This window comes from Lytechinus pictus, chromosome 2, assembly GCF_037042905.1.
Source record: "Lytechinus pictus isolate F3 Inbred chromosome 2, Lp3.0, whole genome shotgun sequence".
NCBI classification, from domain to species: domain Eukaryota; kingdom Metazoa; phylum Echinodermata; class Echinoidea; order Temnopleuroida; family Toxopneustidae; genus Lytechinus; species Lytechinus pictus.
The window spans coordinates 20,834,967-20,856,934 of NC_087246.1; the positions used below are offsets into that span (position 1 = coordinate 20,834,967).

Below are 21,968 nucleotides of genomic sequence, written 5' to 3' on the forward strand. Positions count from 1 at the left end.
CCCCAAATCTATTCATCATATTCAAATTCCCACATGCATTCACAGTATTTGTACTAAAAATCCTTACCTCTTCACCTTTTTTATTCACTTTAAGACTCTCTTTGCATCTTGAGCACTCTATATAGAGTGGATTTGGCACATTTCTGACACGTTACATTTATCATTCTTATTTGAATGCCATTTTTTTAATACCCAATTTAAGTTTTGGCCTCCTTTAAACAAGAAAGAAAAAAGTTTAAGTTGCAACTCAAAACTATTATTCATTTGCACAGACATTTAAATACTTTAAAAAGCCAGATATACAAATTTTGATTATATTTACAAAAATATACATAGTTTATGTTTAGAGTGGCATAAATCACACACATAAGTTGAAGGTAGCGATTAAATTAAGGGTTTTAATACACATAGCCCTAAAATCAAGAAAATGAAACATTCGAACAATAAAGAAAATCTGAAGACCCAATATCTTTACTGATATATTTTTCCTTGTTTTGTTTTTACCCATGTGAGACAAATATGGCCAATTTATTTCCATAAATCTGAAATTATTTCAAAAATTAATATCCAAGACTGTAATCTGGTTTAATCATCATCCATATCAGGTATTACTGAACGTTAGAAAAATAGCCATGTCTCAGGTTGCATATTGACCAAGTAAAACTGATCACTGTTCATGTAAGAAAAAAACTAAATAAACAATATTCAAGACAGTATTATATTATTATTTCGGATTGCCATTTCTTACATTGCCTATGCTACTGCGTAATTTTTTTAAAAATGATTCTCATAAAGCTTTTAAAATAACCAAATTCAATACAATACAACATGAAAATGCCTGTTATTATTTTTGGAATATACATTATTCATTTATTTTACAAAATATTTACATATTACATATGTTTGATCTTGAATATATACACACACATGGTAACTGATATGAAAACAGTCTGTATAAGCAAACAAAAAAGATACAGGGTATTCCTACCGTGACAGAAACTGAATTATTTAAAGGTCGAGTCCACCTCAGAAAAATGTTGATTTGAATCAATATAGAAAAACATAGCAAGAATAAGTGAAAATTTTATCAATATATTACTAGTATATTGGAACTTGGAAGTAAAATATGAAAATTATGACATTTTAAGATTTTGCTTATTTTCCACAAAACATTATATGCACAACTCAGTGAAATGCATATGAAAGAGTAAATGATGTCCCTCAATCACTTTTTCGTTTGTTTTTATTTGAAAATAAAATATTCAAAGTTTTACAGATTTGATCATAAAGTCCAACTTGACTGAACCATACCACGTTAAAACAATGGTAATTCCACACGTTCAGGGAGGAAAAAAACAACACTTTGTTTCTCAGAACAATTAGGGAAAATTTAGAACATTTCATAAAATAAAATACAAAAGAAATAGTAAGTGACATCACGAGTCCCCTCATTGGCATACAAACCAGGATGTGCAAATAACAGTTCTGTGAAATTAAGCAAACTTTAAAAATGTTCTTCCTTAATTTACATCTCTATTATGCTTGTTGGATTTTTCTCTTTTTATTCATATAAACTTTTGTTAGGGTGATCAGACTAAATAAAAGATGGATTTGAGAGCAAGATGTAAATTTAATCTTTCCTTCAAATCCCTTTCAATTTTAGAGAGTGAGAAATAAAATACTGGATCTTGGAAGACAAAAGCAGATTTGACAGATTTAAAGGATTCCTTTATTTCACCCCCTACACCGACTCTTCAAAAAGTAAAGATTTTTCTAACCATTTGGTTAATGCCCAAACCTTACATGAAAAGAGCCCTCTGAATACAAGAAACGCTGTGCCTACCATTTCACAAATAACGGGCCAATTTCACAAAAGGTTTGGTTGCATGAGGGTCAGCCCAACAGTTTGTATATATTTGCCTCATGACATTAACATAATGTCAAATTATCCATTCCCACTTTATGTATATTTAAGGGATACATTTAATGGTCTACCTGACCTTTCACAAATAAAGTGGGATGCTTTCAAAATGGTTGGTTTATGACATGATTTCTCACAAAAGCATTCTAACAAGGGTTGACTGAAGCAAAGTATGAAGACAGTATACAAATAATGAACAAAATGGTTGGTTTATGACATGATTTCTCACAAAAGCATTCTAACAAGGGTTGACTGAAGCAAAGTATGAAGACAGTATACAAATAATGAACATGAGTGCATGAATTCAGTGCCAAATAATAAACAACGTGCAAGAAACAACATGTATTAACCGCATCGCGGTCCGCAGGACTGAGTGCAGTGTGTAAATCCTTGTGGCAAGTCGCTATCCTATTCCGTTCGAGCATCATGAGCCATTCACCTAAACATACATACATGCTATGCAAAGTAGAGGTCGACATCATTCTGAGTGCAGATGACTTCAAATGCACTATACCTTTACCCTGGTATTAAGTGCAGCATGGTAGTAGTACATCTGGATAATACAGTGCAATCCAATGAATCGTGTGACCCAGTGAAACCATTCAGACTTCAGAACACTCTTGGACATTGTTCAACAAGTTACATTAGTGCTGCAAGGCATTGTCTATGTTGGTATTTGATTATCACTGTAAACACCATGGACTGTAAAGTGTAAGCTCTTATGGGGACTCTGATACCATGAGGAAGTATACCAAGTAACAGGTGTTGGCAACCACTCGGGGTGGAATCAAGTTTTATGACAAACGTGCATTATGGTTAAAAGACGTTATATCTCTTTGGCCAGAGAATGCCCAAGAAGGCTGGGGAATGTCTTTTGCTGGGACATAATCATTGCCGAATCCCAAATATACAGCTTAATTACAGGCATTTCCTGTGTCACTACAAATCCCCAAATCAGGATGCATTATTGGCAGTTTAATAACTTTTTTGAAGGATTCAAAATCAAAATCTCCTTTCAAGGTACTGTTGTATTCTTAATAGCAAACCTTGAGGTCAAACAAGAATCACCCAACAGACTATTTAGTCATATCTATAAAAATATGTACCGTATGATAAAAAATTCATGTCTCAATAGCATACCACACACCATTCTTCCAGTAAGCATCGCTCTCCTTGTGTATAAGCCTAATGCCTCGACCCTCAACATATTGTATTCTGGACACTCTGAGGGACAGACATGTGCAGCAAAACCTATATTATTTGTTGCTCCTATAGATAATTTTCCTTTCTTCTAAAACTCTAAGGTAATGTTGATAATACAATAGCAAAAGATGACCAATGTGACCATAGAGTTTAGGTCAAATGATACTTTTCAATATGTCAATGCGAGTACTTCTTCATCCTACAAAACGAAACAATTTATTCACAGGATAAACACGGTAATAAGTGGCGGCACAGATGAAGTAGTTGTTATAAAGCATCCGTCACCTAAAACGATAACAATACCTAGAGTGCCATTATTTTGATACTGCTATTGTTATATTTCCTGTAAAAGAATACATTAAACAACATGCTAACATTACCATAATAACAATTAGTCTTTCATGAATGGGAATATAAAGATAATTTGTAATAATCATGACAAACAAAAGAATTATCCGTACTCGTCTATTAGTTGAAAGACAGACTTGTAAATTCGGTGGATTAACAATACAGTGTGCCATCTATCGGTTGCAGCGGACAGGCCAAAATTTGCAATGCATCATGGGAAAAAGTCGACATCTGTTGCATGTGCTAGTACTAAAGTGAATGCAAGCATGCGATTATTCAGCACTGGCCGACGCAGCTCGACCGGATATGCTCTTTACTAGGGTCCAGGAGGTAGGAGAGAAATTTGCCTGCATATTTCTGTGCAAAATTTAGATGTTTTGGGTGATTTTTTGCCACATTGTTTTCATTTTTGAAGCACTAGCACTGTGCGCTGCCTGCATGCGATGTCTACCACAAAGTTAGAAATTTGGCCTGTTCGCTGCAACCGATGGCGCGCCGTATCGTGAATCCACCGAATTGAAGTTCCTCCCTATACCATTCTCCCTACCAACTCAATGTCGAGGTGAATTTCCCCTTTAATATTCTTGGGCTGATTTCTGCAACCTAGAATGGCAAGTAAAGGCCTAGCTCAATCACCAGACATTTATCTATCATGATAATTTGACGGCTCCAGTTCTTGTTATATTGATTATCTTCAGTGATCGCAGTGTCTGCAAATGATTTTAAAAAATAGCAAAAAATGTACATCGGGTAATCAGTCACAAGGGCAAAAAGTAACAGGTAACAGTGAAAACTGACAAACCATTTGATGAAATGCTTCAATAGGGGATTTGCATAACATATGGTGGGTTTTTAAAATGGATCTCCAGTTGTTGGGAAGATGAAAACACCAAAAAGTTATTTTCATGATATTTAGAGAATAGTAAATACACTCATATCCACTGCGCATGAATGGAACATGTTTTTAAGGGCCAAGTTAGTTACATTGGCCCGAATTCACAAAGGTAGTTTTGAAAACCGTCAGTTGCACCCATGGTTAATGCAGATTTTCTGTTTGAATTACGCTTTATTTACCGCATATAATGAAAAGTGTCCAATAGCGATGCACATGTTTGTAATAGTCTGCCAAATTCATGCCTGTTGCCATGGTTAAGTACACTATTTTATCCACGAGTCCACTGTTTTGAAGAGTGGACTCATTAATTCGAAACAGTGAACTCATGAATTAAATAGCTTGACCAACCATGCCAACAGGCGTAAATTTGGCACATTGTGGCAAAAGCTCTCATCAGCATTGGACATTTTTCAATATGCACGGTAAATACGCGGAATGTATACATGAAATCTGCATAAGCCATGGCTTCAACCGATGGTTTTCAAAACCACCATTGTGAATTCAGGCCATTAGATTTTATCAGCAAATAGAGATATCTGATCATATTTCAAGTGATAACAAAATCTTCAGCATAAGCTAATGATTGGGTGCATGATGATAGACAATCATTTTGAGACAGGTTCTTCCACAGTTTAATCTCTTGATAAAAATTTAATCTTAGTCTCAATCTCTAAACACTTACCTTGAGCTTGGCTTCTCCTGTCGCCCCTGTAATCTTCATACCCATTTTACTCATTTCAGGTACACTCAATGGAGCAGTGTTTCTTTCGGTTTTGAAGTGATCATACAGCCTACTGTATACCTTCAAGAATGTAACCAACAGAGAATGGAATAATACTGAAAGAATATATCATAACACTAAACACGGCATCATAACATTGTTTCTTCAAATTACCTAATGGGCAATTCCATAAAATATGTACGTCTGACCCCCTCTATGTGGGATCTTCATGAAATTTTCTGTCTGTGATTTCTTGTTCTTTTGACAGTCTGTAATGTTCTCAAGGGACCATGACTTGGTCAGTTTATGAAGTGACGTAATACTTGAGAAATATGGGGGTCGGAGGTACAAAAGGTTGATCATTTTATAGAATTGAACTAGTGTAGATATAGGCTACTGTCTACAACAAGAGATGGCACCAGGGTTTTTTGGTAGGGGAGGGAGGGGGGGGGGGCTGAAATCAACATTATTTTTCTCAATTGAATCATAGATAGAAACATGACCTATCCTTTTTTATACTCTTCTTCCTTTTTCATCTTCCTCATTTTACTTTAAAAAAAAAAAAAATACCACCTCACATATAATGTGATCCATCGTGATGTGATATTGGAAATAATTTACAACAGATATACCGGTACCTTTAATGTTAGCTCAGCTTATGAACTGTGTACAGAGATAGTAATACAAAAATTTGGACCATTTTGTCTGAGAAAGCACTGAACTGGCTCCGATGATTGAATGATCAAAGCAGCAGCCTTGTGAGTGATTTAAAAACTCATTCAGTCTTCAATTTATTTATGTTTTAGACCCACATGATTTTTAGACCCACATAAATGTGATTTTGTGTTAACAGACATAATAGGTGTTGGAACAATTTTTACAACAGTGATATTAAAGAGGCTAGCACTGACTACGAAGTCACTAAGTATTGAGCTGCGAGTAATGTGATTTGCAGCATTTTTACACCCATTTTGGGTGATTTCAAATATAGTGTTAACAGATATGTGTTTATTTTTTTTCACCAGGGTCCCATAACACAAAAGTTAGCGATTAATCGTACACTCAATTTTCACGATTGATTGTACATTGTAGTCAATGGAATCAATCGTAGAAAAATCATTGCTCAGCTTTGTGTTACAGGCCCCTGGTATAATAAAGAGGCTGGAGCTGACTTTGAACTTCTGTTCTTACCCTGTTCACATCTTCTAGTTTTGCTCTTCCTCTAATGAGATCTGAGACTGATGTAAACTCCTCTTCTGTGACAGGGACCATCTCACTAGACCCGGCTCGAAGCTCTGCCGGAGAGGGACCTTTCAAAGATATCATCAGCTTTAATAGTTATCATCAATAGTGAATAAGCATAACAAGGTAAGAGAATTAAGATCCAATATAACTAACGTTAGCTGGCCTAAGCATTGCAATTTGACTTGAGTGAAGCTGCAGCACAAGCGTAGCGCAGCCTACCCAGAAGGGGGTTAGCATTTGCTCAGGCGCTAGGTCTAGACCGTCCCAACTGTTTTTTAGCAAGGACGATCTAACTCTGTGGTCCAGATTGGTTACACAATATTTCAATTAAAGAAGGGATATAAAACAAAATTAGGCGTTTCCTTCGAAAGCATAGTGGGAAATATTAATCCTCAGTTGGACTGGCAATATAACTATTTTTCCCTCGGGGCTTCGCCCCTCTGGAAAAATAGTAATTGCCAGACCAAACTCGGATAAATATTTCTCACTATACTTTCTCAAAGCCTGATATATCTGTATACTTTCTCTAAGAAGCAAATCACTATTATTTTCAACAGGAAAGTGAAACATGTATTATATTTATGACAAAGTATTTCACTACATTAACCTTATTTTCAAATATTTTTTCACTATTTAAAAACATGTACCATAATATATATCAAAATCTCAGATTTAGTGTACATATGAATGGAAATGACATTTTCTTATATCTTTGCTTTATCATCTGGAGAGATACAAAACTATGTATAATTCAGGAAGAAGTAATATCAAATGCTCTTTTGAAATGAATGTTAAATACTTAAAATCTTACTTATATCAAATGTTGTATCGATGGGTGAAAGATTTTCCTCTTCTTCAGCATTGTGTAACTCCTCGTCAAGCTGTAGAGACTACATTGGTAATTGAGACAAAGGATATTTAATCAGAAGATAAAGATTCTTGCAGTGACAAACACAATATTGATCTATTTTGGAATACAAAATAATAGAACAATTATGAGCATGTACATGTAGAATGTTGTAGACTACCTTTCATGGGGGTCTTAACACATATCAGAAAAAAAAACATATAAAGATGATGTTGAAGATGACTGAAATATCCAGCCGTGGTTTTCAACTTAGAAACTGTGATGCAAGATTACAAGTCTATATCAGGAATTAATGATGGAAAGAAGGAGTGCTGGTAGATATTTCATTTCAATGTTAGTTATTGTAGCCAGCTTCAGCTCTAACCTCTTTATCACTGACTAAAAAAAGTTGTACCATGCAAACATTACACAATACCAAACTTGAAATCACCCAATGTGGTTTGCCATAAAAAAGGGGTAAATCAGTTTTGAATTGCAATCATTCACTAGACTGTGCGACAATGCTATTATTCAGATGCAATTCAGTATTTTCTCAAACAAGAGTATTCATAGCCCTGCAACTTCTATTTGCTATCTCTGTATGACTTTTCATAACCTTAGCAAACACATACAGTAGATCTACAGTAATTTATTTTCAAACTTGCATTGCAATGGGTTTGCACAGTGTGAGATGGGCTTGACTGAAAGACAATTAACAAGGAAATGAAATTTGACTTACAGGTACACTGCTCTGCTCTGTTTGCGGTTGGCTTGGCACTGAACCTTGAGATACAGGAACGGGTGCTGAAGATGATAATGAGATTCCAAGTAATGACTGTACTAGAGCTTCCTGCTCAGACACATCGGGGAGCTAACGATAAAACAAATGAACAATACAAGTTAGCTTTCATTATTTGGAAGGAGATGAAGGATGGATAAACTAGAAATATCAATGAAGGCATATATAGGTGATTGACACTTCACACTATCACAGCAGTCATATAAAGCACCATCACACTTTTCTATTACCAAAATAAGAGTCTGACACAAAAAAATAATGCATCTTGCACATCTTAACTATAATCTAATACATGTACATTTGCCAAGTTCAATGAATCTTCCAATACTTGATCTATAATTAGATTTTTGCTTTTATTGTTTTGTTTTACCATTTGATTTCATTTTGCATTCTTCTGTCTATTTATGCAATATTTGATTCAATGCAATATTTGATTCAATGCGATTAATTATTTCACTTACACTTAGAACTCCTTTATGTAATTAGATCCGTCATTATGATAATCTTTGTGTAATTTAATCCACTATTTATTGAATGATTTTTTTTTTTTAATTATGTACTCTTTGTAAAATATCTTTGTATGTTCTCATATTTTGTAAACATGTATGTTTCAGCCACTGGCTGCCAAGCATGTATATATTGCCAATAAACCATTACTATAAGTTTCATGAGCATTTGGCAACAACTGAGGAAATTACTAGCTCTGGAAAAATTTTCTGATTCATTGCCATGATGCCACAAGGTTCATAACCTCATGCACTTTCACAATTTCCTGACTTTTTGTGATTTTGGTGAGAGCAGAAAATGTTAATTTCCATGACCATTTTATAATGTACATGTATTGTAATCTAAAGTATGCAAAAAAAAACATTACAAATAAACCCTAATACCAAAAACAATATGTTTGTTTGTACATTGTTTTGTTCACAATTTCACAGAAGTAATCAGGTAAAGATTTGTTAGAATGTTGGAGAGCCAAGAAGTTGCAACTGATGCATGCATATACAGACCTGCCAACCTTCTACAACCCCAAAAAGTATTCTTATAATGACAAAAAACCGTATTTTTTAAAATTAGTCTCAACATAACAATCGCCAGTCTGTAGTAGTGAGATCAGTGAAAAAACATGCGAAATTACTCTACTTGAAAACTTGATAATTCACCCTTTTAAACATGTGCTCGTAGGCAAGAATTTACTTGTTCTTTTCATGCAACAAGTTACTGGCCCGAAAGTGATTTTTACCGGTCTGGGACAGTTGGACCGGCGCTAGTGTCACGCGCTGTGTATAATACATACTCCATGATCAGAATTTTTTTTTTTTAAGTAACAAATCATACAAAAAAGTATTAATGTATTTATAGCAAAAAAGAGAAACAAATACTCTAACAAGTGGAATGCCTCTGGCGGTCTCACCTGCATCACGTGATTCAATATAGCAGCAGTGCTGACTTTGAAAACTACCGGTACTATAAAATAATTATTCACAAAAAAACACCATTCATATAATGATACAATACTACGTTCATTGACATTTGACCTTGATCATGTGACCTAAAACTTGTCATTGATACTTGATTACCCCTATTTCCACATTTTAAACACTATATTTATAAATTATGAAAGTTATGACAGAAATCTAATAATTACCTCTAAAATGGCCAAAGTTCAATGACCTTAAATGACCTTTGTCATGTGACCTGAAACTTGCATGAGATGTTCAGTGATACTTGATGACTCTCATGTCCAAGTTTCATGAATCAGATCCATAAACTTTCAAAGTTATGATGGTAATTCAACAGATACCCCGTTAAGGCCAAAGTTCATAGACCTTTGACCTCGATCATGTGACCTGAAATGCACACAGGATGTTCAGTGATACTTGATTACTCTTATGTCCAAGTTTTATGAACTAGACCAATAAACTTTCAAAGTTATGATGGTAATTCAACAAATATCCCCCACATGGCCAAAGTTCATTGACCCTAAAAGACCTTTGACCTTAATCATGTGACCTGAAACTTACACAGGATGTTCAGCGATACTTGATTACTCTTATGTCCAAGTTTCATGAATCAGATCCATAAACTATCAAAGTTATGACGGTAATTCAACAGATACCCCCATTTGGCCAAAGTTCATTGACCCTAAATGACCTTTGACCTTGGTCGTGTGACGTGAAACTCAAGCAGGATGTTCAGTAATACTTGATTAACCTTATGTCCAAGTTTCATGAACTAGGTTCATATATTTTCTAAGTAATGATGACATTTCGAAAACTTAACCTTAGGTTAAGATTTTGATGTTGATTCCCCCAACATGGTCTAAGTTCACTGACCATAAATGACCTTTGACCTTGGTCACGTGACCTGAAACTCAGGCAGAATGTTCAGTAATACTTGATTAACCTTATGGCCAAGTTTCATAAACTAGGTCCATATACTTAAGTTATGCTGTCATTTCAAAAACTTAACCTTCGATTAAGATTTGGTGTTGACGCCGTCTCCGCCGCCGCCGTCGGAAAAGCGACGCCTATAGTCTCACTCTGCTATGCAGGTGAGACAAAAAGGGAACGGTTGGCATGTCTGCATATACCAGCGCCGTAGTTCGGCCAAAGATATGTCGTTTACTGAAGAGTATGATGACTTTGTGTGTGTTTGAGACTTTGTGTGTAGATGAAAGAAAAAGTGGGAAGAAACTGGCTTTCAATTTTAGTCACAAAAATTGAAATAATGCATGCAAAAACAAGAAAATAAAATTGTGCACACTCTCAAAGACTTTTGGATGGTAGAATTGGGCCATCAAAAATTCATATTTTTCCATAATTGTGACCCCAGACCACCACTAATGTCAAACCATGGTGGAATTTATTACAAAATTTAAATGAAATCAAGTTTGAAAGAATGTTGTTTTTTCCTCTTTTGATGGCTGTCCATCTGTTTTGATGATGACCAAGATGATCCATGTGTGTGGGTTCAAGTCTAGTTTGAATATGTTTCTTAGCATGAATCCTTAGGCCAACTTTACTGGAGCTTCGGAAGGACTGGTAGTCAGTGGACAGATTCTTGGAATAGAGGTACTTAGGCATGTCTTGCTGCTCTCTTCTGCCTTATGTTGTTAAAGTTCGGCAGCATGTACTTGATTTCTTACACGTTTTCTCCAATTTGGGGCCCTTGCAAGTTGCAGCTACAGTAAATAACATGGAAGTCTTGCTTTTAAATGGCTGCTGAGCCATATTACCATGGTAGTTACCACAGTCTTGGGTGCTTTATGAAATGGGTCTCTGTTCAATTGATAACTAACCTCTGTCCCTGTTGTTTGATGAAGCTTCTGTATTGCATGCGAAGCTGCCATGAGCTGTTGTTTGATGCTAGAGATCATCTCCTCTTGCGCTTTCTTGATACCTTCTGTTTCCTCCATGATGCTTTTATAATCATGTTTGACCTGTTCTAATCGCTGGCTAAGCTCAAGCGGTGAAGTCTGAGGATGAACAACAAATCAAATTACAAATAAAAAGGTTAAATATACTTTCAATGTACATATCTACTGTACATTTATTACCATTTCAAAAAGGAAAAGTGAAAAACAAGTAATTTGATTCAATTTTCACCCTAAAGCACTTCACATATTTCATCAATATTCTGAATAGAAATAATTCCTATTACTCTCCTTCAAATAATCCATATAAGAGAACCTAGTATGACAACCAAACTGCATATATCTGTAAATAAATCGTTATCTTGAAAATGTATGAATACCTGTATTTCAAGAATTTTTAATAGAACATTGAGAATAGAGATCGGTGTAAAGTTTAGCCGATATCTACCCATAAAGATCTGAGACACCCAGACTGACTTCCAGTCATCTGGAATCTTACCCTCAGCAAGCTATAAGATTATTATTTTACATAGCAGTTTAACAAAAGGTAACAGTGGGAAGTTCACCTAGCCCTGTTGATTTGTGTTTAGGAATGGTATAAAAAAAATGATGTCATGGTCAGTGGTTTGCAAGAAAGAAAAGACAGCCTCCCTTTCTTTTGTTAAGATAATTTGGGATATCTTCATGGTTTGCAAATTCAGTTTTCTCCATTAATGCAATTTATTACATGTGATTGATTTGACTTTGCCATCAAGAGTTCATAAGATTTTTCAAATTTTCTGCCTACTTGTACATGTACTGGATGATCACTGTACAAAACTTATACAAATTTAAGCATCTACTATTGATACCTGATTCTTTTCTTGGGCTCCTTCTTGAAACTCATTCTCAAGCTTTCTGGACATGTACTCCACATCAGACTCTGTCTTCTGAAACTAAAAATGAGTAAATGATAAAATCAACCATAAATATGCAGCCTAAATTGTTTTTTTATCCTTTAACTTCCCTATAGAAATAGTTATTGCGCTATATACATGCATATTATTATTATTATTATTCGATTTGGTGTCTTGTTCAAATCATTAAGCATAATGTTTTGAAGAAGAGTTGCTATACGTGACAATAACTTAGTGTTTTTCTGAGAAAATCCTTTTGGGCTCAAAACCTTAAAGAAAACTAGCATTTTAGAGCATCGGTGTGTGTAGAGCAATGGCATCCCGTCCCAGGCTCCATGGAGAGTAAGCCTACGTATAGTAGACTGATTTTTACTCTCCAGGAGTCTTGATGCTATATGTACCTACAGTGGTTACTGCCCTGAATGAGTAGCCGAGACTTGGCACTTGCTAACGCTATGACTGAGCAGTAGAGGTGCACGGTAAATATGGGAGACTGTTTTCCATGAGAGAGATTATCTCCAATATCAGAGACCTTTGTAAAGAACATGGGTATCCAATTTCAGAGACAGTCTCCATCTCCAGTTTGGGAGACCGATTTCCTTTGTTTACATTTGCTTCAAAAGGATTACCTTTTGCAGATTAAGCAGATTCCTTATGAAAAATTACCCCTTCACTGTCTACTTTAAAATTTCACCGTCTACTTTTGTTTTGATAGGATTTTTGTTGTCATCCACATACAAAACAAATGGGCTTCTGACCTCAGTGAGACAAAATTTTGGGTGGAAAATTACACTTTTGTTGGTGTTGTTTCTTTTATTCTTTTGCAAATCAAGTCTCTATATGGGAGATTACCTCCCATATTGGCCTAACCCAGGGAGCCCAGGACTCGTCCGTGTAATATTAGGCAGAGGATACTCTCCAAAATGGGGTTGAATGGGGTTGCAATAGCACCCCAACTCAGAGAGGAATCCAAAACATGCATCAAATAATGTATTGGAGCGATTTATAAGGTCGTGACCTTTGACCTTTACTTTGACCTTGAATTTGACACCCGGACAAATAATTTTTTAACTTGATTTTCGTGTATGTTAATTATTTGTATGATATTGACAAAATATGTTAAAACCAATGATGATATTTTATTTCTTCACCTTTTAAAACTCTTCCAAAGATACCATGAAATTTCACTCTAGTCCTACATACTGATATTCATGTTAGTAAAGTGTTTACCAGTTACATGATTTCTTCCAATCTTAAGTTACAGTATGTATGCACATGAAAAGAAATTAAGCTCATCAGTTCACAAATGAAACATTAAACATTTATGCTCATGCATAGGTATCTGTTTAGGCATTTTGATGTTCAGCAATATATATCATATATATATATATATATATATATATATATATATCTTCTTGTTAGTAAATAGGCATATACTCAACAATTTGATGATAAAAGTAAACACTTTACTAACAAGAATATATATATATGATATATATTGCTGATCATCAAAATGCCTAAACAGATACCTATTCATGAGCATAAATGTTTAATGTTTCATTTGTGAACTGATACGCTTAATTTCTTTTCATGTGTTTGCATACTGTAACTTAAGATTGGAAGAAATCATGTAACTGGTAAACACTTTTACTAACATGAATATTAGTATGTGGGACTAGAGTGAAATTTCATGGTATCTTTGGAAGAGTTTTTAAAGGTGAAGAAATAAAATATCATCATTGGTTTTAACATATTTTGTCAATATCATACAAATAATTAACATACACGAAAATCAAGTTAAAAAATTATTTGTCCGGGTGTCAAATTCAAGGTCAAAGTAAAGGTCAAAGGTCACGACCTTATAAATCGCTCCAATACATTATTTGATGCATGTTTTGGATTCCTCTCTGAATTTCCTAATAAATGGTACCAGTTTCATGAAAATTGGTCAACACGTTACGACGCAGTGGCCATTGAAAGTTGAAGGTCACGCCCATTTTTGTCAAAACAAGGAGAAAAGGGCGGGCCGTAGTGAACCGACGGACCAATTGGACTCATTTTTTTTGTTTTGTACGTGGGCCATGGTGAATTTTATGTGTACCAAATTACAACGAATTCTGAGAAGGTCGGGTGCAACCACTGGGTGAATCCAGATGGAATGACCCTATTATAAATTTATACTAATTATTTATAATCACATAATAAATTTTTCTATTTGTGAAATAACAATTTTTATCTATAAATTTTTCTTCAAAACGGCATCGCTAACCGGATGTACGTCATACATAAGCGGTTCAAAGGTCAACCCTATTGTATTTGCGTTGTGTACAGTACCAGTCACCATTCTTTGAATCACTAATCCCTGTTTCAACCAGAGAACAATAGATTTGGTCCACTGATTCTATTGTTCTCTGGCCGAAACAGGTAACAGTGAGTCAAAGAATTGTGACTGGTACTGTACATTTGGATCGAGGGATCTACAAGACATCGGTCTGGTAAGAAACCTTCATTTTTTAACATTTTAATTGACCATTTTTTTAAAGTTGAATTAAGAAGGGGGTGAGTTTCCATAAATATAGGTTCTACACACAATATATAGTATATATAAGTTGTTCAAACAGATAGCATGTCACAAAAATCCTCTGCCTTCTCGATATTTTGCTTTGAAAGTCTATGAAATTAGCCACCTGTCAGAGCCCGAGAGACGAGTGTAATAGCCACTCGGAGTGTGACGTCACCGGGGGGAATTTAGTATAAGAGGTGCCTGAATGTCATACAGAAATGCTATGCAGAGAGAGAAAGATATTTTACAATTTTTTTTCAAAGCAACTCAAATCAAACAAATAGGACTGATATGTACAAATCTTTACTTTCCCTGTATAAAAAACAGTATGAATAACCATCATGAACTCTTCAATCATGATGTAAGATAGCAAACAGTGAGTTATTGAATGATATTTTCACTATTTCTCATTTATTTTATCACGATGTTCAATCAAGTGAATAGCTGGAAAGTAATTCCGGCGGCTAGCTCAGCTCTCGCTCAGCGCGCGCTGAACGCATAATACTAGTAGACACAACACCCAGGCATTGAGTGTACTGTTATGGTCTGGTACGTCGACTTAGTTCATGGCCGTGCAGCGATCCCCTGGCGTTTTTTCTTCTTTTCTTTTGTCTTTGACTCCACTTTTATATCCTCTGGATCATTTCCACTCATAGCTCATTCCACAGAACAATCTTGAACCAAACGTATTATTCTTTCTCGGCCTTCTGAGTTGTTTTCTATATTTAATTACGCTAGGGGTCACCGTCACACATACAAACGCAATTCGCAAGTGAGTTGAAGACAGAGGGATATTTTAGTAATTAGTATACATATCTATGGTTGAAGACAACAAGAAAGGTATGCGGTATGGTAGCTCGACAGCTAGCTGCGCCGGAGCGGGCGGCCGGTCGGCACAAAGCAATTCCGCAACCAACTGTGTTTTTTTGCAAGAGCCGCGTCACACGCGGATAAATATGTCATAATAACACGTCTGCTACGTTATCGACTGGTGAGAAGATCTCGATCAAATTTCATATTATTCACCTTGAAATTATTCCTTTAGGGTCTATGGTATCATTCTGAGGGAATTTACATATTTGGAATAATAGTACGGCCACAAATATTTTAATCATTTCCTCTTTGCAAGTTCTATGGCTCGCAGATACAACTTCAACTGCAGTTATTCCATATGAAGGCGTACGTGCATAGTACACAAAGCGGCACTGCCTTGTTTACTACACCGAGACCGAATACCCCCCGGTGACGTCACACTCAAAGAACACCCGTCTCGGTAGGCATTGCAGGAGCGAACTCAGGGAAAATGGGTAGGGATAAATCGTTCAAATTCACTATTTTGAAAAAAGAAAATGGGGGGTTGAATCACCTCTTAGTGTTTGGGGGGTTGTAAGGTTGCTATTAATGTAAATATCTCAATATTTGGAATCGTCTTCTTAATTCAACTTTAACCTTCCTACGCATTAGGCGTAGGAAGGTGTAGAGATTAATAAAATCACAGCAATTTACATGATTTTTATATTAAAAGATGGATTTCCTAGGGAAATCCATCTTTGTTTACATGTGTCTCTTATACACATGTATATGAAGGGCGGTTCAATACTCCAAAGAGTCCAATGCAATGGCAATGACATGAATGATGAAGTATATGTCAAAGTATTTAAAAAAGACATCATCATGGAGTCCTCAAGACGAGGCCGTGCGCCTCTCCCTTGAAAAATTGAATCAAAAGTGGGTGACATTTGCAACAAATACTGGTGGGGAAATTTGCCTGATTCCTGAATTCTGCCGGTGCGAAACTCAATATAGCAGTTAATTTTAGCACCAGGCTTGATACTGATACTTTATAGACCAAAAAGCTTCAATCTCTGTGACTGTATTTTGGTTGTTCCGCTGAACTACGCTACGACCACCCAAGGGTTCAATAGACATTACATGCCGCCGCGCACAGAAAAATCAAGCCATTGAAGTCGTGTGCATGTACATGTGGACCCAAGAAGTGAGATCCCAGCACGCGCGACCCACTAGTTAGAAATCCACTGCCAAACGCGGTTCGTGGTGCGAGGTTAGTATACTAATACTAACCTCGCAATACGTGTGAGTGCGCTACGACCTACGTTGGCTCCACTCACCAATACTTAGTGAAATGTCAGAAATTGTTAAGGAAATCCCCAGAAACGACGGTTATTCGTGTCTACAGACTACAGTACAGGCTTGATTACTTGACTTAGCACCAAACTTCCAAAGCTCCAAACAGACGCAATTAATTCTGCTACCTTCCTGCCTGGCCTTGTTGTTGTTGTTCGTTTTGGGCCTGTTTCACGCCCTAGTAGTCTCCTCGGTAGACACTTGGTGTTGAGAACTCAAAGGTAGAAAAACTGCTAGGTAATTGCTGCCTGGCCTTTAAATTCCGCGGCCCGCGCCCCGATCGAACCCCGGGCCGTAGCTAGCGCGCCGCTAGGCGGGCGCGGGACCGAGTCCCAACTTGTGCGAACTGAACTGGCCGCCGACAGTTACTGACCCACAGTACGGAATATAGCTCAACAACAGCTTAAACAAATACTAATAATCAAATACCATAGCTTCAAGCTTGTCCACCATCCTCTCCATCTCTTGTGTTTGATCTCCTGTCTTTTCTGCCATGTTCTGTTGCTATAAAAGTGTAAATTCACTCAACTTCCCGCCAGGTACCGCCGGATTTGATGGGTATACCGATTCGATGAGTTCAATATGGTATCTTTGAAAATGAACAGAAATGAAACAATGGCGTGCGGGCGCCGCGCCCATACTAACTTTAATTATAGTTTCAAGTTTATATTTTATTTATTTCAATCGCCATAAAAACACATGATTACACAAAAAGAAGATGTATCAAAAAACAATTAAAGGTATAGGGGCGGTGATCCTGGGGTCAGGGGGCACAGTGCCCTCGGGGCCTCGACTTTTTGAAGCACTGAAAAGTACATTTTTTAACGCAAGAAAACCGCCGGCCCCTTGGCCTTCGAACGTACATACTGTGGGACTGTGCCCCTTTCACCTGCATGAGGACTGAGGACCCGTTTCAGGTCTTCCAAAGTGCCCTTTCTCATATAAGTGAAAAAAAATTTACCCCCAAAATGCACCCTCACGAACATTTGCATGTGCCCCTTCACCTGAGAAGGACCTGTTTTAAGTGTGAGCATGTGCCCCTTGTAAGTGCATGCCCTTTCTCGACTCTCATGCCCCTCAGTGCCCCTTTCACCTGAGAAGGCCCGTTTTCTGTAATAACGAGTGCTAGCCCCTTGCCTTCTCATACTGGAACTTGTTCTTCATATCAGATAAGTTGTCCTTAAAATGTTCGTGCCCTGTAAAAGCAAAAAAGAAAGAAAGAAAAAAGTTTCACTCCAATTATCATAATTCGTCCCGAGAAATTTGACAAGCACAAAAAAGGGTGGGAGAGGGGGGGGGGGGGTTGTAAAAAAGAAATAATTTTTGTTAAATTTCGCCATATTGTTACACCGTCCAGAATTCCTGGGGGTTGCCTATGGAGAATAATACACGCAGCACCCCCAGCGGTGAGCCCCCCAGCACCCCCGCTTACCGGCCAGGTCCATGCGTCCCTTTTCCTTTGAAACAAGACTGTTCCTATATTATATGACTCTGAAAACATATTTTAAATTGAATTTCAAATAAGATATAGATAATTGCCCCAAAAAATATGTGGACAGGAAGAGCCAGCGTTTGCATTACTTTTGAGCCGGGGTAGATAAGTGATTTTTTCCCTTTGTTTTAAGATGCCATTTTCAGAAGAGAAAGTGCCCTTTTCCCCGGTGCCCCCCCCCCCACTTTCAACTACGCTCCGCCACCCCTGACAGGGGCGGCAATCTGGGGGGGGGGGGACCGTACCCCCACTTTTTGAAACAATGAAAAAGTGCCCTTTTATTTATGCAAGGAAAATGATGCCCCCGCCCCCCCATGAACGTGTACTGTGCCCCTTTCACCTGAGAAGGACCCGTATTAGTGTGAGCAAGTACCCCGGCCCTTGCCTTCTTGTATAAAGTGCCCTTTCTCGAATCCCTTTTACCAAAGAAAAGTACCCATCTCGAACGTGTTCTGTGCCCCTTTCAACTTAAGGGCCCGTTTTATGTGTTAACCAGTGCCCCTTGCCTTCTCATAAGAGCCCTTTCTCGAATCATTGCCCCTTTTTATCCGATAACGTGCCAATTGCGAATGTGTTCTGTGCCCCTTTCATACCTGAGAAGGACCTGTTTTATGTGTGAGCAAGTGCCCCTTGCATTCTTGTAAGTGCCCTTTCTCGAATCAGTGCCCCTTTTTTCCCAAGAAAAAGTGCCCCTCACGAACGTGTTCTGTGCCCCTTTGATACCTGAGAAGGATCTGTTTTATGCCGCTTGCAAGTGTCCTAGCTTTGCCTTCTCATATAAATTATGTGCATGTTCTTCATATGAAATACACTTTTTTAATAGTGTTCTGCTTCGTTCTGCGAGTGCACCCTTCAATCGCATAACTCCATTTCAAAATATGATTTGCCCCTGCTTTCGCTATTTCTTTTTCTTTTGATAATATGAATAAAATGCATCCCTTTTAACCTCGAATTAAACCCCCGATTTTTTTGCATTTATTTACTTTTGATAAATGCCCCTTTTCTTTTCTAGTTTGTTCAAAATGTTAATGTTCTGATGGCGTCCCTTTTCCTATTACATGATTCTGGAAAAACACATTTTTAAATTGACGAATTTCACATTATAATTGACAGCCTCATTGGTAAGAAACAAAAAAACAATATTATCATTTTTATGTTATTTATAATCATGAATTAAGGAGAAATCTTGTAATAATAATCTCACGTGCCTTAAGTTTCAGGAGTCATGTGAGTGGGGTAGATAGTAAGTCACTTTTTTCTTTGTTTTAAGTTAGTGCCCTTTTCGGAAGGAAAATGTGCCCTTTTCCCCTGTGCCTCCCCATTTTCCACTTCGCTCTGCCTCCGCTGAAAAAAAAGGAAATATAAAGTTGTAACAGAACGAGCAAATGAGGATTAAACAGTTGATATATTTTTATCAAAAAGTCATCAATCTGTTTAGAGGTGAGATGAGAAGGAAAAAGTATGAGATAATGATTGTAAGCAATAAATGTGCCTTATGAAATGAATTGTATAAGCCACAGATCACAATATAAATTTCCGATGGCACAACGATGCCGAAATGAAAAGGAAAAGATTGCAGAAATTAAGGAAAGATTTTTAATAATCGTTAAGATTAGGCCCTATATATCAAGAGATGATATGCAGCATTCAAAATTCGGTACAATTTTTTTTGAAATCATATGTCATGCGATAAGATAACCCCGGGGGGGGGGGGGGGGGCCGGGGGGGGGGGCACTTACATTGACGAGTGGATACCATGCGAGACAAAATTCATGTATGATGTCTTTTTCAAGAAAGGGCACGTAACGTAATAAGGGTGTCAAAAACACTACATAAAATAATATTTAAAAAATGTATCTATTTTGCTAGGAAAGCTACGTGTTTAGGGTCAAATTTGCGAAGATATAGAAGATAAAGACTATATATAGAGGATGTACTTTTTGCCTCTTAACAGTCAACAATACATGGCAATTTGCGCGAGGTGTGGGCATGGGCGGAAATCCCAGGGGGGACGTGTCCCCCCTACTCAAAATAGTAATATCAGCATATAGCAATATCAAATGTCCCCCCTACTATTTTTTGTCTTTTATGATGGTAAGAAATACATCATTATAAATCGAAATAAACCATGTATTTTGGGACGAGTTGGGACGAGATGACCGTACTTTTGGGATGATAACCTTTTTTTTGCTTGTCAAATTTCCCCGCCCCTTGTCCCCATAGGCGGATCCAGGAGACCGAGGGCCCCCCCCCCCCCATATTGGCGGAGCAAAAAGAGAAAAAAAGGGAAAGAAAGAAGGAAAAAGGAAAAAAGGAGGGAAAAGAGAGGAGAAAAAGAAAAGAAGGCGACGAGTGCATAAAATAAGATGAAGGGAAGACTTGGAAAATAAAAAGAATCTTTCGTGCTACTATATAAAATTTTCGCTCGCGCTTCGCGCTCGCATTGCCTGTTAGGTGATTTACATATCTTGTTCAATATGGAGCTCAAATATCAAGTTTAGAAGTCAATATACAAAACATATTTCACCTCGGAGATCGAACTTTCATTATTTTGTGTGATTTACAAATTGATTTTTAAAAAGTGCTCTGTAAAAATGTCAGTTTTATGGTCTGAATAATGTTATCAACATTTGCTGCTTGCGCTGCGCGCTCGCAAATTTTGATTTATCAGGTACCTATTATTTTCGTGTATTCCATAAAGTTTTCAAAATATCCCTTTTCAGGTCTGATTGTCAAGACGTATCAGCTAGCGCTGCACGCTGGCATTTTGATTGGCGAGTTATGTATGTTTCAATATTGATTATACAACAAATTACTTAAAATCCTCTTTTCATGACGGTTTATCAAAAATTTTAGCTCGCGATTTGCGCTCGCGTTAATGGTCAAAAATAAATTATATTAACTGATGCATCCTATTCATAATTACAAAAGTGAAATTTCCAGTTTTTATGCCATAATATCATCAGATTTCGCGCCCTATTTAGGCATTAATAAATATGATATTAATTTAATAATTAAATTGTCCCTTTTGTTTAATCTCGCGCTTAGCAAGAGGAATAGGAAGATAGTCATCATTTTCATGACATGTTGTAAGGATGTCCCGGTCCTATGTCAAAACTCAAAGTAATAATAATGACAATTTTAGCTCTTTTTTTAAAGTGCAATCCATATCCACCTTACAATTTTCCTACAAAGTGCTTGAAATATAAAGCGGTAATTGACTCTTTTTTCAGATCGGAATATCAAAGTTTCATGATTTTCATGATTAAAGATGTATTTAGAATGCCTAGATTCTAGGTCTAAATATGAAACACGCGCGCGCATGTTTATTCAAATACTCAACTTGTTCTCTATTTAAATCATTATCCAGTTTCAGATCACAATATCGATTTTTTTTCTGCTCGCGCTTTGTGCTCGCATTATTAATGTAGGAAGACCCCCTATTACTCATCCTTTTCATGATTTACAAAACATTAATTTCAATTGATTTATTTTATTTAAACACGGTAAAAAGCCC

At 36.8% G+C, this 21,968-nt stretch overlaps 1 protein-coding gene across 2 annotated transcripts in view; it reads right to left on the reverse strand.

The window, feature by feature from the left end:
• Window positions 1–841: 841 nt before the first annotated feature.
• Window positions 842–21,968, reverse strand: part of LOC129254585 (spindle and kinetochore-associated protein 2-like) — a 29,543-nt gene continuing 8,416 nt past the window's right edge. For both annotated transcript variants that reach the window (XM_064112698.1, XM_064112697.1), the window contains 9 exons: window positions 18,097–18,155; window positions 17,389–17,548; window positions 12,207–12,290; window positions 11,281–11,457; window positions 7,920–8,051; window positions 7,145–7,223; window positions 6,280–6,398; window positions 5,050–5,169; window positions 842–4,182 (listed from right to left, as the gene is read on the reverse strand). In XM_064112698.1, coding sequence (XP_063968768.1) covers window positions 4,123–4,182; window positions 5,050–5,169; window positions 6,280–6,398; window positions 7,145–7,223; window positions 7,920–8,051; window positions 11,281–11,457; window positions 12,207–12,290; window positions 17,389–17,454 — 837 coding nt within the window. In that variant the 5' untranslated portion in view covers window positions 17,455–17,548; window positions 18,097–18,155 and the 3' untranslated portion in view covers window positions 842–4,122. The remainder of the gene's footprint in view (window positions 4,183–5,049; window positions 5,170–6,279; window positions 6,399–7,144; window positions 7,224–7,919; window positions 8,052–11,280; window positions 11,458–12,206; window positions 12,291–17,388; window positions 17,549–18,096; window positions 18,156–21,968) is intronic.